At 52.6% G+C, this 16,394-nt stretch overlaps 1 protein-coding gene across 7 annotated transcripts in view; it reads right to left on the bottom strand.

Moving 5' to 3' along the window:
* FAM120B (family with sequence similarity 120 member B) overlaps positions 1–16,394 on the bottom strand; it is a 97,888-nt gene that overhangs the window by 32,662 nt on the left and 48,832 nt on the right. For 4 of the 7 annotated variants that reach the window (XM_055433095.2, XM_055433092.2, XM_055433093.2 and 1 more), the window contains 4 exons: positions 13,934–14,026; positions 4,722–4,928; positions 3,354–3,462; positions 741–833 (listed from right to left, as the gene is read on the bottom strand). In XM_055433095.2, coding sequence (XP_055289070.2) covers positions 741–833; positions 3,354–3,462; positions 4,722–4,928; positions 13,934–14,026 — 502 coding nt within the window. The remainder of the gene's footprint in view (positions 1–740; positions 834–3,353; positions 3,463–4,721; positions 4,929–13,933; positions 14,027–16,394) is intronic. The other 3 variants (XM_055433098.2, XM_055433096.2, XM_055433097.2) reach the window with 1 other exon arrangement.

Here is a 16,394-nt window from a genome sequence, read left to right as displayed (position 1 = left end):
ATCTTAGGTAATTCAAAAGAGTTTGGCTCTCAAAACTGCAGAGAATCTGAATTTAAACACTGATATGAGGTTTTCAGTGTATTAAAAGTGTAAATTACTATATACGAAATTCATCCTCATATTTTAAACCAGGCGCCTGTATCACACATGCAGGAAAAGACTCACCCTGCTTCCCAGGTCACATTCTGACGCTCCTGGGTTCCTCACAGGACGTAAGGAAATGCTGATACTGGCAGAATGCTACTTCCTGCATTATTTCGTTAGAAGGATGTACATGTATATAGGGGCTTCCCAGGTGGCGCTAGTGGTAGAGAACCCATCTGCCAATGCAGGAGACTCGGGTTCCATCCCTGGGTTGGGATCCCCAGGAGGAGGACACAGCAGCCCGTTGCAGTAATCCTGCCGGAGAGTCCCATGGACAGAGGAGCCTGGCGGGCTGCAGTCCACGGGGTCACAAAGAGTCGGACACGACTGCGGTGACTTAGCACGCATGCACGCACATGTGTATGTCACCTTCACAGGAGCTTTCTTTTGAGTAAATTACGAAACTGGATCTTGGACAGCTGAACGAATTGACAGATGAATCAGGCAGCAGGCTAGCACCCAGCACGGCAACTGCCTCTGCATTTGAGTAGGCGGGGCTCCCAGGCCTGTGTATTTTCCTGCTCACTCGCTCGCAAACACACGACCTACTCCCAAGCAGCCACGAGGCAGGCCCAGAATGCCCATGGGCCTCTTACCTGGCCCCTGGTCCCTCCAGTGCTGTCTGTGGCCAGACCGGCTGTACCCGGAGCTTGTCCCGTGGGAGCTGGATCCCTGTCGGCCCCACCGCCCTGTGGGGACACGCGATGGCATGTCAGCAGCTACACGCGCCTGACCCCAAGTGGCAGTTGTTCTTAGGAGTGAGCAAGGTGGCCCTGGGCTGGTAGCTTTCAAACCCCTGACGTCCCTTCCATCACAGGGAAAGTACACAAAAAATGCAGGCTCTGGGGCCGGCCTGGGTTGGGGCTGCTTTAAACCTATGCCCAGAAGAGTCTGTGTTGGCAATGAGCAGGGTGTTCTGTTAGGTGCCTCAAAGCAGGGCCTCCTCGGTCAGCTGCCCTGGGCAGTGGACCAGACGTTGCTGTGCCTGGAGCTAGAAGCCCAGGCCCGCCCTGCTGGTCAGCAGCACGCAGACTCTGGGACACAGTCAGCCTGAGCAGGCCGCCCTCTCCCAGCTCTTCACGAGCTTCATCGGCACGCAGCCCGTTCACTCTCACTTCCTCTCCTAAGTCGTAAGCCCTGCTGCCCTGTTTAAGTCTCCACTGGACGCAACACCAGCAAGTCTAAGTGCAAATTCAAATGTGATTTCAAACAGTGTCTTGGTACTTCCTGCTGCTCTATAAAGAAAGGAGGCCGAGCCTGCCCAGTTCCAGCCCCAGGGTGAACCAGCCCCAGGTGGACACAGGTGGGCGGCCCCTCGCTGGCCCAGCACCATGACCGCTGCCCTCCACATGCACGTCTGGGCGCTGCCTGGAAGGTACCAGGACAAGTGTCACTGGAACAGCCCTGTCCAGGAGGAGGAGGCAGCGTTTGGTACAGGTGACTGAGGATGCTGGGCTGGGTTCAAGGGGCTGAGTTCTGCCACCAAGACCCTGCGTGGTGTTGGTGGGTCACTGGGGCCCAGGGGACTGAACCAAAGCAGCTCTTTTAACAGTTAACCTTCTTTAACAGTTAAAGGCTGTTAACAGTTTCCTCCATGACCTGGGATAACACGACAGGCCTGCCCCGGTCTGCCATCTGTATGGACACTTCACCAGAGAGCACTCACAGTGTCCTGTCCCTACCAGGAGCCACTGGACGACAGCTTTAAGAGCACACCTGACATCTGTGAGACCACAGGATGTCTTAGGGCCTTATAAACAAAACCTGTCCCACATGTGGGCCTCCTGGGCCCGAGCACCCAACTCTAACATGCAGAAAGAGGTTCAGGAGTTTGCCTCCCAGCAAGCACCATGGCTGAAGCAGGCTGCACCCTGCCATCTGCATGTCTGTAGCCAGCCCGCCCCTGCTTTGCAGACAGCCGCAACACTGAGGGGATCCTGGGCCGGGGCTCGCAGGGCACATGGTCTGAGTGATGCTGCTAAGAGATGCAGGGAACAGGAGATGCAGGGAGAACACTGCCTATTTACTCTGCAAGGAATCAACTTCTGCTCTGCTCCAGGCGGCAGGAGAAAGGTCACAGACGGCGGGAGGGTGAGGCCGGGGGGGTCTACCCCACAGGAGCTGGGGGGGCCGAAGCCGCCGCACACGGCGCCGACGGGCAGGAGCAGGACGCGACCCCAGGCCATACTGACCTCAGGGCACAAAGTCTCTCGGAGCAAAACTGCAAGGCTGGTGTGCGAACCAGGACAGTCTGGGGGTAGGAATTTGGGGTAGTTCTCTTATTCCGTCACCGAAGTACCAGGATTGCGATAGTGACAGTTACAGACCCTGCCCAAGTGAGGACACGGGAACATGATTAAACTGAGCTCATTAACACAACAAGTTACTGAACAAGATGCCCAACTTTACTGATAAAGAAGCACTCAGTGAAGGAGACAGGCTTTTTCATCTGTCAAATTACTGAGAAAAGCAAATGGAAGTGATGTCAAGGATGCACCCAACGGAAACTCTTAATCCTGCTGGTGAAGGTGTGAAGTGACCATGTGCTTTTAGAAAACAAGTTGGCAACGTTAATCTAAAATCCAACTATGTCTGGATCTGTAATTCTGTGAACAATGGAGCTCTACCCTAAGGAAACACACACACAAAACCATCATGTGTAAAAAGAGAAAACCGGAAGCTTGAGGCAGGGAAGCTATTAGGCAAACGCAACACGTGCAGAGGTGGGGATTCTGCTAAGGGGAGCCTGAGCGCCATGACTGCGTGCTGGAAGGTGAGCGCCCAGGAGGAGAGGGCACACGCCGAGCACACTCACAGTGAGACAAACACAGAGGCACTGCCAACAACGAACATCTGGTACCTTCAGGGACAGAGTTAAAGGCTGTTTCGGTTTCAGTATAATTAAAACAACCCTTTTTGGTTATGTTCTTTATATTCTGAGTTCTGCTCAGATCATGAGAAAAAATAGACCCAAACCTTTGTCAAATAAAGACCCATTAACCCAGTGGTGCACACTCTAGGGCCTCCTGGAAGAGCAGGCGAAGCTCCAGGGCAGGGCCCTCAGCCCTCTGCACACGCGGCCTCTGCAGACTCTCTCCTGCGGGGCCAGAACCTAACCGCTCAGCAGCGCATGAGCACCTCAGTTCTGCTTCTTCCCGCTGCTCCAGCCTCCCTGGAACTGCATGCAGGGCCGAGGGGCCAGGACTCACCTGCATGGTGTGGACGCCAGTGCCGCCTGCTGACAATCGGTCTGCTCTCCTTCCCACAGGCCTTGCACACGACCGACTTCAGGGTGTGGAATCTGGTGACATGGGACCTCTGCAAACAGATGAGATGGCAGAGCAGCGTCAGACACAGCAGGCACTTGGGAGACACAGCGCCGGGCAGGGCAGCGTCTGCCCGCCATGCTGCAGCCAGCAGGGGTCCCAGAAGCTGGTCCTCGCCTGCGCGACCTGATGGTGACAGCGGCACACCTGTGTCTGCAGTGAGACAAGTGTCTGCAGAAGGGCCTCGGGTCTGCGGGGCGTCTGTGCCCGACCACCGACTGCACCGAGGACGCCCCTGCCAGCTCCAAGGCAGCAGGCAGACAGAGCGATGCCGCCGACAGCGCAGGGACGGGCGACCTTCCTCGCCGCCTCTGGACGGCTGGTGCTCACTCCGTCTGGCGGCGCCTATTGTGGAGCAGTGAGTGCAGCCCCTGACCATCTGCACTGGCTCCAGACGTGAGGGGGGTCTGCGGGGGTGACGTGCAGGCAGTGGCGTGAGCCTGTCCTACTGTTACCTTTCACTGATTCGGTACTAAAGCCACAGTCATGGGACATTTTCACCCGTACTCTGCTTTTTCTGACTGTAGCTAATTTTGGCTGCTTCTAAATTCTGAATACTTACACTCCTGTGACGCCCTGAATTGTCTCTATGCGTGAAACAGCAATGCAAACACATCAACGTTTTCTGTCTGATGCTTAAGGCGTGGAATGCCACCGTGTCACTGACCGGTCAGCTCTCGCCCATCACAGGGTCCTGTGGGTACTGACACTTGTTCCAAACAAGCCAGGCTGTAGCCTGACTTGGAAATCTTCCAGGAACCATGCAGCAACTGTACTTACAGAGCCAGGGTGGTGGCGAGCAGCCCCACTAAACTGCCGGCCTTCAGGGAACACACCAGCACCACGCTGACTGAATCAGCCTGACACCTGCACAGGGAGGTCTGCAGGGAGTGCACGCTCTTCATTCAAATGGGGAAAAGGAGAAAAGGCGCTCAGAAATACAGAACGTGTAAGACAGTGGATGCCGCTCGCCCGCCTCCACACGAGCTCAGGGAAGCTGGCGATGTGATCCTTAGGCAGGGGGCACAGCCGGACCCAGCGGCCGCCAGCAGCCTCGCCAATCTCTGGGTCAGTTTCAGAACTCCTCAGTGAGGGTTTCTGGGGTCTGCCCCTGAAGGAGTGACCATGAGGACAGACAGTGCTGCTGACCCCTGTGACCTCCAGCCAAGGACCCTGAGTTTTCACCATGCATTTGAACAACTGACTTCAAACCTACTACCTTCTCTAATGTGAAGAGGACTGTGGACTCACGTTCTGCTCCACGAGCACCTCCGCGGTGTACCCTTTCTCAGACTGCAGGTACTTCTGATGAAACAGCTTCCCGTCGAACAGGTGCCAGGGCATGAAGTCGGCCATGTCCCAGGGGGAGCCGCAGGCACTGTTGACCAGCACCAGGGTGGTGAGACCACGCACCAGGAGGGTGGCCAGCTGCACAGCTCGGGGGTCGATGTGGTCGAGCTGCGGAGGCAAGATGTGGGGAGAAGGTGAGAAGGCAGCCCTCGCACGGGGAGCCAGAGCTCTCCCCACGCAGCTGGTGGCTCAGGCACTGCGCCCACAAGGCCAGGACCAGCTCTCCACACAGACACCCGCAGGGCAGCAAAGCTCCGTCCTGCCAGGAAGGTGACGGGATCACAGCCTTGGGCCCACTGGGAAAATTTCTGTACAAGCAAAGGCAGGAACTTCCCTGGTGGCACAGTCTGCCTGCCAATGCAGGGAACATGGGTTCAATTCCTGGTCAGGGAGAGTCCACACGCTGCCGAACAACTGAGCCCGCACACTAGAGCCCGAGCTCCACAGCAGGAGAAGCCACCACTGTGAGAGTCAGCACATGCGACAAAGAGCAGCCCCTCACCATGAATGAAGGAAGCCTGTGCACAGCTATGAAGACCCAGCACTGCCAAACATAAACACGAAAAGCAAACAAACTTTGCAAGGGAAAAAAAGACAAGAAGAAGAGGTGGAGAGGCCAAGCCAGGGCCACTCTGGACACTGGTGCACCACTGAGCTCTAGCTGTGAGTGTCACGATAAAAACTTCACACAAACGTCTGTCGTTTAAGAACACGATCGCTTATTCCTGCACAGGGCTGACGCACTGGTTCAGCTCAGTTGCTCTGTGGTGTCCCCCACTGAGTGCAGCCCCATGGACTGCAGCACACCAGGCCTCCCTGTCCATCACCAACTCCCAGAGTTTACTCAAACTCATGTCCATTGAGTCAGTGAGGACATCCAACCATCTCATTGTCCGTTGTCCCCTCCTCCTGCCTTCAATCTTTCCCAGCATCAGGGTCCTCCAGTGAGTCAGTTCTTCCCATCAGGTGGCCAAAGTATTGGAGTTTCAGCTTCAGCAGCAGTCCTTCTAATGAATATTCAGGACTGATGTCCTTTAGAATGGACTGGTTGGATCTCCTTGCAGTCCAAGGGGCTCTCAAAAGTCTTCTCCAACACCACAGTTCAAAAGCATCAATTCTTCAGCACTCAGCTTTCTTTACAATCCAACTCTCACATCCATACATGACGACTGGAAAAACCAAAGCTTTGACTAGACGGACCTTTGTTGGCAAAGATGGGCTGGTACTTCTTACAAATTAACATCACACCCATACAAAATTTTTATTTTGTCAAACCTCCTTCCTGTTCTTGGACACTGTGGGGGCTCCATATGGTAGAGACCTGCAGAGATACCGTTCACCTCAGTCACTCACGTTTCTGGCATTTGTGGTCTGTGCTGACCATAAACAGTGAACTGACCACAAGCAAGTGTCCACAGGGTTTTATTAATAAGGGAAGTTCCACTCAGTCTGTTAGCATCAGATGGATCTGTGTTGTTCAAAGTAAACAGCAGTGATTGTCAACATCCTTACATACCTCACGTAGTTCACAGAACTGAAATAAACCAGGAAAAAGACTGACGTTTCATCCCTTTTCTAAGTCATGTTTCATTTCCCTACTGGAAGAAATGTGGTCGCGACCCCTCAGTGGATCGGGGTCTCCCCAGGCTACTGAGCCCTCGCTGCCATCAGCATTCTGCCCCCACCGCCTATTTCCAGCCACAGAGCCCCTGCCCTGTGTGCCCATACACGGTACTGTCCATCTCAAAAGGCACTGCCCAGGCCAACAGCGGGGCCCCAGGTGGGGCTTGAATTTAAGTGCAGTAAGGTTAATTGCTCCATTTCTCAGATGCCCCAGCCATTTCAAGTGTTCAGAAGCCCGCCTGACCCTGTGGGACGGCTGTGGTCGGGGCCCTACTCTCTCCACCTCCTGCAGCCCCTGCAGTGCCTGGCCCCAGGGAGGCACTATGGGCTGTGTGAAGGAGGCAGCTCAGCCCAGGCCAGCGCACCCACCAAGGCTGCTCGAGATCTGCTGAACCGACGCAGACATTACGTACTGACTGAGGGCTGGCGGCAATTCTCTTGTGAAGTAGGTTTACCTGTAAGAGAGTCAATTTCTTCAGTTCTTATACATTTCTCTGTCACTTTTATAAAGTAAATTTTAATAGATGTAAACCACCTCCCAAAGCAGAGATCCTCTGCAGACCATCTGAATTTTCAAACAAACCAGACGACAAGCACCTGGGCCACAAAGCAAGTGGCATCAGCACCGCAGAAGCTGCCAGTCATTCCCACAGCCCGAAAGTGGTGTTACACAACGACTCAAGTGTGCATGGGCCTGCTCGCCAAAAAGGTCCAACAAACTACAGCACACACAGGCCTGGGCTTCTCGGGGCTGAAGCTGGAGTGGTTGTTCACCCTCTGCGCTGTTACACACCACTGTATGCAGTGCTGGGGTTTCTAGGTTGTTCTCCTTCTGCGCTGTTATACACCACTGTATGCAGTGCTGGGGTTTCTACACTGTTCACTCCTGTGCTGTTATACACCACTGTATGCAGTGCTGGGGTTTCTACACTGTTCACTCCTGTGCTGTTATACACCACTGTATGCAGTGCTGGGGTTTTTACACTGTTCACTCCTGCACTGTTATATACCACTGTATGCAGTGCTGGGGTTTCTACACTGCTCACCCTCTGCGCTGTTATACACCACTGAATGCGGTGCTGGGGTTTCTACACTGTTCACTCCTGTGCTGTCATACACCACTGTATGCAGTGCTGGGGTTTCTAGGTTGTTCTCCCTCTGTGCTGTTACACACCACTGTATGCAGCGCTGGGGTTTCTATACTGCTCACCCTCTGTGCTGTTACACACCACTCTATGCAGTGCTGGGGTTTCTAGGCTGTTCACCCCTGTGCTATTATACACCACTGTATGCAGTGCTGGGGTTTCTACACTGTTCACCCCTGCGCTGTTACACACCACTGTATGCAGTGCTGGGGTTTCTACATTGCTCACCCTCTGTGCTGTTATATGCTGCTGTATGCAGCGCTGGGGTTTCTACACTCTTCACCCCTGTGCTGTTACATACCACTGTGTGCAGTGCTGGGGTTTCTAGGTTGTTCACCCCTGCGCTATTATACACCATTGTATGCAGCGCTGGGGTTTCTACACTGTTTACCCCTGTGCTGTTACACACCACTGTATGCAGCGCTGGGGTTTCTACACTCTTCACCCTTGTGCTGTTACACACCACTGTATGCAGTGCTGGGGTTTCTACAATGTTCACCTCTGCGCTGTTATACACCACTGTATGCAGTGCTGGGGTTTCTACATTGCTCACCCTCTGTGCTGTTAAATGCTGCTGTTTGCAGCGCTGGGGTTTCTACACTGTTCACCCCTGCGCTGTTATACACCACTGTATGCAGCACTGGGGTTTCTACACTGTTCACCCCTGCGCTGTTATACACCACTGTATGCAGCGCTGGGGTTTCTACACTGTTCACCCCTGCGCTGTTATACACCACTGTATGCAGCGCTGGGGTTTCTACACTGTTCACCCCTGCGCTGTTATACACCACTGTATGCAGCGCTGGGGTTTCTACATTGCTCACCCTCTGTGCTGTTAAATGCTGCTGTTTGCAGCGCTGGGGTTTCTACACTGTTCACCCCTGTGCTGTCACACACCACTGTATGCAGCACTGGGGTTTCTACACTGTTCACCCCTGCGCTGTTATACACTACTGTATGCAGTGCTGGGGTTTCTACATTGCTCACCCTCTGTGCTGTTAAATGCTGCTGTTTGCAGCGCTGGGGTTTCTACACTGTTCACCCCTGCGCTGTTATACACCACTGTATGCAGCGCTGGGGTTTCTACACTGTTCACCCCTGCGCTGTTATACACCACTGTATGCAGCGCTGGGGTTTCTACACTGTTCACCCCTGCGCTGTTATACACCACTGTATGCAGCGCTGGGGTTTCTACACTGTTCACCCCTGCGCTGTTATACACCACTGTATGCAGCGCTGGGGTTTCTACATTGCTCACCCTCTGTGCTGTTAAATGCCGCTGCATTCAGTGCTGGCTGGGACACTCTTAGCATGTAATCAGTCTGGAGACAGTGGCACCTTTCAACAGGCAGCCTGTTCTCACTCAGAAGTGCATTGTGTCAGCACAGCTTTATGGCTCTCAGAGTGGGATTCTGTCCCACTGCTGCTTTTCCTAAATGTTTCGCTTTTTTCCTTTGATGTTAAGCGTAAACACAGCAAATGTGGTGGTCATCTTTACTTGTTTGTTTTTGTAGAATATACCTGAATTATGCCTGTCAACTCTGCACTAGCCCCCGATAAATCTGTGTAGTGAGTCTAATCATCGCTCTATAGATTTGGATTCCCGTAAACACAATCACACCACCTGTCAATACTGACAGTTTTATTCTATCCTTCAATGTAAGGCAAGTTGGTGAAAGGTGGCACCCCTGACTCACACACACCATAGTGGAAAAGCTTCCACTATTTCACTATAAAGTCTGACTTCTGTTGTAGACACTCTTTCTCAGATTAAGAAAACTCTTCCAGTCCTAGTCTGCTGAGACTGTTCACCACAAACAGTAACTGAATTCAACCAATACATTCTCTGCAAAATGCATGGTGCTAATGAAGGCAATCACACTGGTTTTCAAATGTTAAACCAAGCCTGTACTCCAAAAATAAATACTTGTTTGTGTCAAAAGAGCAGAATGAAAACATGAGGCTTGAGGGCCTCTTCTGGCAACTGGGAGAGCCACACAGCAACTCTTCTTCCTGAAAGAACCATGACCTGGGGACAAGTCAGTGTGGCAAAAGGCTGGCCCTGAATCCAGAGTCAGAGTCGCTGGTGAGCATGGATAATTCCATGTGGCTAAGGTAAGGCTTCACCGATAAAATGATAGAGGATATGACCCATGTTTAGGAAGTAGGAGTTAAGCATGTCTTCATGCTTTGGAATGAAGACAGGGAGGAGCTGATTCCTGAGCACTTCCTGCTGAGGTGGTGGACACAGACACCAGAAAAGCCAGCTCTTCTGCTGCAAAGCCTCAGGGTGAACACTGAGCAGCGGATACTCCCCTGTGTGGCGGTTATCACAACTGGGGCTCACTAGCAGTTATGCATACACTGAAGCCCCTAAATCAGCTGTTTCAGGCATTGCTTCACCAGAGCGACTGTCTTAAAAGCAGGTGGAAACCCAGGCAGGGGGAGGAGAGAACTGCAGACATGTCACCACTCACCAGAAAACAAAACAAGAGCACACTCTTGAGTTTCCCTGGTCTGAAAGGCCAGCTAGACTTTATAGGTTCTACACCAAAGTTCTCTGTGGCTGCGGTTGGGCACGACTGTGCCACACCAGCCCGAGGGGCCTGAAGCTCACCAGCAGGCACACAAGGAGCAGCGGCTGCTCGCAGCCCTTTGGACTGGATAGGGTCACACAGCTCCCAAGGGCAGAGGCCGCCCAGCCAGCGAGCTCCTCCCTGGAGGCTTCTCACGTTGCACCTATCCTCCTCCTTACACGTCTCATTCTCCAAAGAAGACTTTAATTGGCTGAAGGACACTGTCTGGCACACGCCCACCTGTCTGTGTGTGAGTCACACTCAGACACTCTGTCCTCAACAGGGGGCACACGGGCTAGAAAATACTGCTGGCTCGAACCAAACACTGGTATTCTCCTGGAGCCCAGCAGCTCCCCAGCTTAGACTTCCAAACCTCCCATCCCTGTTCGGTGCCGCCCATACCATGAAACGGGATGTGACATGGTGAGAAAGCGGCGTCCACAGAGGGAGGAGGTGGCCTGAAGCGGTGGGGCCAGTGGCGGGCGTCTGAACTCCAGTCACACAGCCATGGCCTAGCACGCATCCTCAGGACAGGGAGAGTTGTGGGCCAACAGGCAGGTGTGTGAACACGCAGGAGACAGGTTCATCTGTGTGACATGTGCAAGAGTGTGCAGGGGAGGAAGACGGGAACCAGCAGAGCAAAGCCCACGTCTGCCGAGGACCTGGACGTGACACGGTGGGCCCTGAGCCACGTAACTGTGAGTGGGGAGTAACTCGCCCACGTTTCTCTGACACACAAGCCTGTGAGAACACGGTGGGGCAAACGTGTCAGCCAGTGGGTACTTTAAAAATAGCTGTTGGGTTCACATGCAAATAAGTGACACGTGAAGGCTATGTGGGGAAACCTACCATCTTCTGATCCTGTCTCAGAGGGAAAAAGAAATCAGATCGAGGTTTGGTTTAACAAGGAACCCAGCAGAAGCGTGTCCAGAAATCTCTTCTTCCTCACAAGGCACCGGGGCAGGAATGGGTCTGGTGAACATGGGGCCTCCATGAAGGACAGGTGCTGCGGTGAGAACGCTGAGGCCTGGGCGGGCGAGCACTTGTTACGTGGCTCCTGCCCCCAGCGAGCGAAATAAAAACCAGCTCTCCTCTGCGCAGTCTGTTCCCATCCAAGGTCACTTTTATGTTTCACCTTTAACGCAGGTGAATGCAAACTGTGTTGAGATACACTCCTAGAATTTAAATGGATACTTGCGAGCAACAAAAGGAGGAGAGGGTAAAATGAAGTAAGAGACACACTGGCAAGGGCTGCCTGTCATAGGACTGGGCTGGCTGCTACACCCTGAAACATCACTAAAATACCATAGTCCCAGCAGAAACAACTGCAAGTTTTCTGAACTCACCATGTGCAGCAACAAAATCTACCCCCAGCCAAGGTTAGTGGCTGTCTCAGGCAAGCTGGGTCTACCAGGACTGACAGGCCTCTCAACTGTAACTGCCTTATCTACAGCCTGATGGCGCAGGACACTGAGGAGGCAGCCTCTGAACACACACATGACTTCCAACTTAGTCCTGACCCATGTCTGAGGTTCAGAATGGAGGACCCTGGATAATAAACAGGAAAAACAGATTCTACTGGAGTGTCTGCAGCTTATAGAAAGAACCCAGGAATGCAGGAAAGAAGAGCGCGTGCAGTTCGGCCTGAAGCCAAGTGTCTTCCTCATGAAAAACTACATGAAGGAGGAAATGACTCTGGGAGCAGCAAAGCCCATGCACGTCCTGCGGCACGAAGCCCGCCGTCCCGACCGTCTCCTCAGCCCGGCTCTGACGCGGTCACCCGGACACACACAGCGGCCTAGGGCTTCAGAGCAGGACTCACCTCCTCCATCACCTCATCCCAGGCAGCTCTTCCAGCCTCACGTGCCCCAGTCAGAAGGCAGGCTGATCCATGGCCATGACCACCATGAAATCTACCATTAGGTTTACAAGTAGAGAGTTGCAGAAAGGACCCAGGACTCAAAGGATGGCAAAAGGCAAACCTTTACAAGCGACATAGTAAGATCAAGTCTGAAGCACTAACCATGATCCCACCCTCCTCCCCTCTCTTTCGTCACCTAAGACTTGGCACCGTCAATAAGCACATGGGACAGGGAAAGGTAAACCTGTCAAGTTCTGGCCTCTGAGTTTCAAAAGCCTCACCCCTGGGAGAACCTGAGCTACCTCGGATCTGCCCCAGGTGTGAAGAGTCTGAGCAAAAGGAAGGGGCAGGAGCACATGCAGATCTGAGCTCAGAGCAGCAGGACCAGGCAGCCAGTGAGCCCTGCCTCCAGCCCTGGAGCTGGGAAGAGGCTCTGCACGGGCTGTGTGGGCTCTGCTGCCCAGCTGGCCTGGGAACAGGCATTCCACAGGGCAGGGGCTGGGGAACAGGTGCCCCCAAGCAGAGCGAGTGGGGCATGGCGTCTTGGGATGCCCAGTTGCCCACCCAGGACACGCACCACAACCTACGGGTGGGGTTTGTAAAAGAAACAAGTGAGGGCACCTCAAGCTAAAATGCTTTTGCAGATTAAAAGGTACCAAAAAAAAAAAAGATACGAACTACTTCATACAAAGATAAATAGGCTACAAGGATATATTGTACAACACAGGGAATAAAGCCAATATTTCACAGGAACTATAAAAACCATAAGTGGGATATAACCTTTAACACTGCGAATCACTGTGGTGTATGCCTGTAACTTATATAATGTCGTACATCAACTATACCTCATAAAAATGAAAACAAGAAAAGGAAAAAAAGGCTTCTGCACAGCAAAGGAAACCATCAACAAAATGAGAAGAAAACGCACTGAATGGGAGAAATTATTTGCAAAACATTTGTCTGATATTCAAAATACATAAATACCTCATACAACTCAACAACCAAAAAACTGAACAATCTGATTTAAATTCAGCAGAAGACCTGAATAGACCTTGTTCCAAAGAAAACATGTAGATGGCCAACAAGCAAATGAAAAGATGCTCAATGCTGCTAATCATCAGAGAAATGCAGATCAAAACCACAGTGAGCTATCACCTCGGATCTGTTAGAATGGCCATCATGAAAACAACAAGAAATAACAAATGCTGGAGAGGAGGTGGAGAAAAGGGAAAGTGCCTTATGCACTGTTGGTGGGAATATAAAGTAGTGAGGTCACTGTGGAAAACAGTACGGAGGCTCTTAAAACTTAAAAACAGAAATACTCTATGATTCAGCAATTCCACTCCTAGGATTTACCTGCAAAAAACAAAAAGACTACCGTGAGGAGACATGCACCCCCATGTTCACCGCGGCACTACTCACAACAGCCAAGACGAGCAGGACGGCCTAAGCATCCATCAGTGAGCGCAATGGATAAAGCAACTGGCATGTGCACACGTGTGTGCGTGTCTGTGCATGCATGCACGCACACACACACATGATGGAACATAAGAAAAGAATAAAACCTTGTTATGTGTGACGACATGAATTGAGGGCATGATGCTATGGGAAATAAGTCAGAGAAAGACAAATGACACGCTTTCACTTCTATGTGGAATTTGAAAACAAGACAAAAAACAAACAAAAAACCACAAACTCACAGATACAAAGAACAGAGTGGTGGTTGCCAGAGGGAGGGGGAGGAGATGTGCCAAATGGGTCAAGGGGATCAAAAGGCAAACTTTCCAGTTACAGAGTGAGGGAGTCATGGGACCTTTCCTGTGGAACACCAACCAAATTTACAGAACGCTGGCCAGTGTGCCGGCCTGTGGTCAGGCGGGCTGTCCCCAGGGTGATGACAGTCAGTACCTCCAAGTCTGCCAGCTCCACAGTGGGCTTTCCTTGGAGGCACAGGGCCTGCGCAATGAAAGCGTGCAAATCTTCCAGACAGAGAGTGTCCACCTGCATGGAGAGAAAGCCAGCATCAGCCGTGGGAGAACACAGGCACAGGACAGCACGTGCACACACACAGACGCACACGCACGCTTGGAGGCAAAGTGCACACACACACAGGGCTGCGTGTGCGCATGTACACATGCGCGCACACACACACATGCATGCACGCTCAGAGCAGCAAAACACACACACGCACGCACTCAGGGCAGCAAAGTGCACACACAGACAACAGTGCATGCACATATACACACAAACACATACACGCGTGCACGCTCAGGGCAGCAAAGTGCACACGTCCACACACACATACACATACATGCGTGCACGCTCAGGGCAGCAAAGTGCACACGTCCACACACACATACACATACACGCGTGCACGCTCAGGGCAGCAAAGTGCACACGTCCACACACACATACACATACACGCGTGCACGCTCAGGGCAGCAAAGTGCACACGTCCACACACACATACACATACACGCGTGCACGCTCAGGGCAGCAAAGTGCACACGTCCACACACACATACACATACACGCGTGCACGCTCAGGGCAGCAAAGTGCACACGTCCACACACACATACACATACACGCGTGCACGCTCAGGGCAGCAAAGTGCACACACAGGACACTTCACATGCACACACACACACACATGCATGTGCACCCATACCACATGTGCTTCCTAAGGGCAACAAAGTACAAATGGAGGGCAGTGCATGCCCATGTACATGCACACACAATACACATACATGCGTGCATACTCGGCAGCAAAGTGCACACACAGAGGACAGCACGTGCACATGTACACACACACACATGCGTGCACGGTCATGGCAGCAAAATACACACATGCACAGGACTGCGCATGTGCACATATATATACAAATAGAGACACATGCAGGAGAAGGCGATGGCACCCACTCCAGTGCTCTTCCCTGGAAAATCCCAGGGACGGGGGAGCTTGGTGGGCTGCCGTCCATGGGGTCACACAGAGTCGGACACGACTGAAGCGACTTAGCAGCAGCAGCAGATACATGCACGTGTGCACATGCTCAGGGCAGCAAAGTGCACACATATACACACACAGGACAGCATGTGCCCACGTGCACACACACAAACATGCACACTCGTGGTGGCAAAGCACACACACAGGCTCTGGAGAGCACATGTGTGCATACACATACATGCGTGCACGCTCAGAGCAGCAAAGCAAACACACCTCCCTGGGGCAGCAAGGCACACACACACTCTCACATGAACAGCTGAGCATGCACGTGTGCACACACACACACACACACACACAATGGGGGAGGCAAAGCACAGACAGGCTCAGGGCAGCAAAGCACACACACAGGCCCAGGAGAGTGAATGTGCACATATGTGTGTGTACACACACACACGCCTGTGGCAGCAGAGCACACACGAGCATACACACACACGCACATATCCAGGACAGCAGGGCACACACACTCTCATAAACACACACACACGCCTGTGGCAGCAGAGCACACATGAGCATACACACACACGCACACATCCAGGACAGCAGGGCACACACACTCTCATACACACACACACACGCCTGGGGCAGCAGAGCACACACACTCTCATACACACACATTCACACCAAAGGCAGAAGAGACATCCCTGGAGGTGGGTGGGGTCTTTTCTCCCCCAATCCATAGTCCCTGGTGTATAAATCTCCATGTCAACCAGAGCCAGGCTGGGCAGTAGAGCCTGGTACTCATGAGCAAGGCAGAACGCTCCAGAACTCCTGTGGGAAGCCTGTGCTATGGCCAAATCTGAGCCTTGGAGCAATGTAGGTCCTCAAGGGTTAACACAAATTTCCAGAGCTGACAATTGCGGGGTTTGCAGACAGAAAGCACCCACAGCTAGCCTGACCTAGGGTGATCAGAGCTGGGACAAACACCCATGCTTGTGAGCCCCAGATGTCAACTGTGTCTTTGGATCCCCATTTACAAGAAACCAGGATTCCCCAAATATGCATCTCTTCCCATCCTTTGCGAAATCAGAAAGTCCCACCGAAGTGTGAGTGAGAAGCTGGGAGAGACAGAGACACCTAGCCTGGGAATGAGGGGGCAGAGCCCACAAACGGGTGGGGCCCGGCCCCAGCAGCACCTCCACGCCCTCCTTACAGGGTCGGGGGCTCAGCCAGCAAATGCTGCACTGGTCCCGTCACCATCCATCTCCACCTTTATTCCAAAGCAGTTGTTGCCTTTGTATAAATGAAGCTATAATTATGTCGCAGAAAAAGCAAGAAATCTACAAATGTGCAGCACTCATGACCAAGAAAAAGATCTCAACCTACAAAAGCAAGACCAAGTGGAGAATATTTTGCTTTAAACTCAT

Source organism: Moschus berezovskii, chromosome 10, assembly GCF_049115385.1.
Source record: "Moschus berezovskii isolate FMDL1 chromosome 10, NW_MosBer_1.0, whole genome shotgun sequence".
Taxonomy (NCBI): domain Eukaryota; kingdom Metazoa; phylum Chordata; class Mammalia; order Artiodactyla; family Moschidae; genus Moschus; species Moschus berezovskii.
The sequence above is the reverse complement of the archived record's forward strand: the minus strand, read 5'-3'. Positions and strand labels throughout refer to the sequence as shown.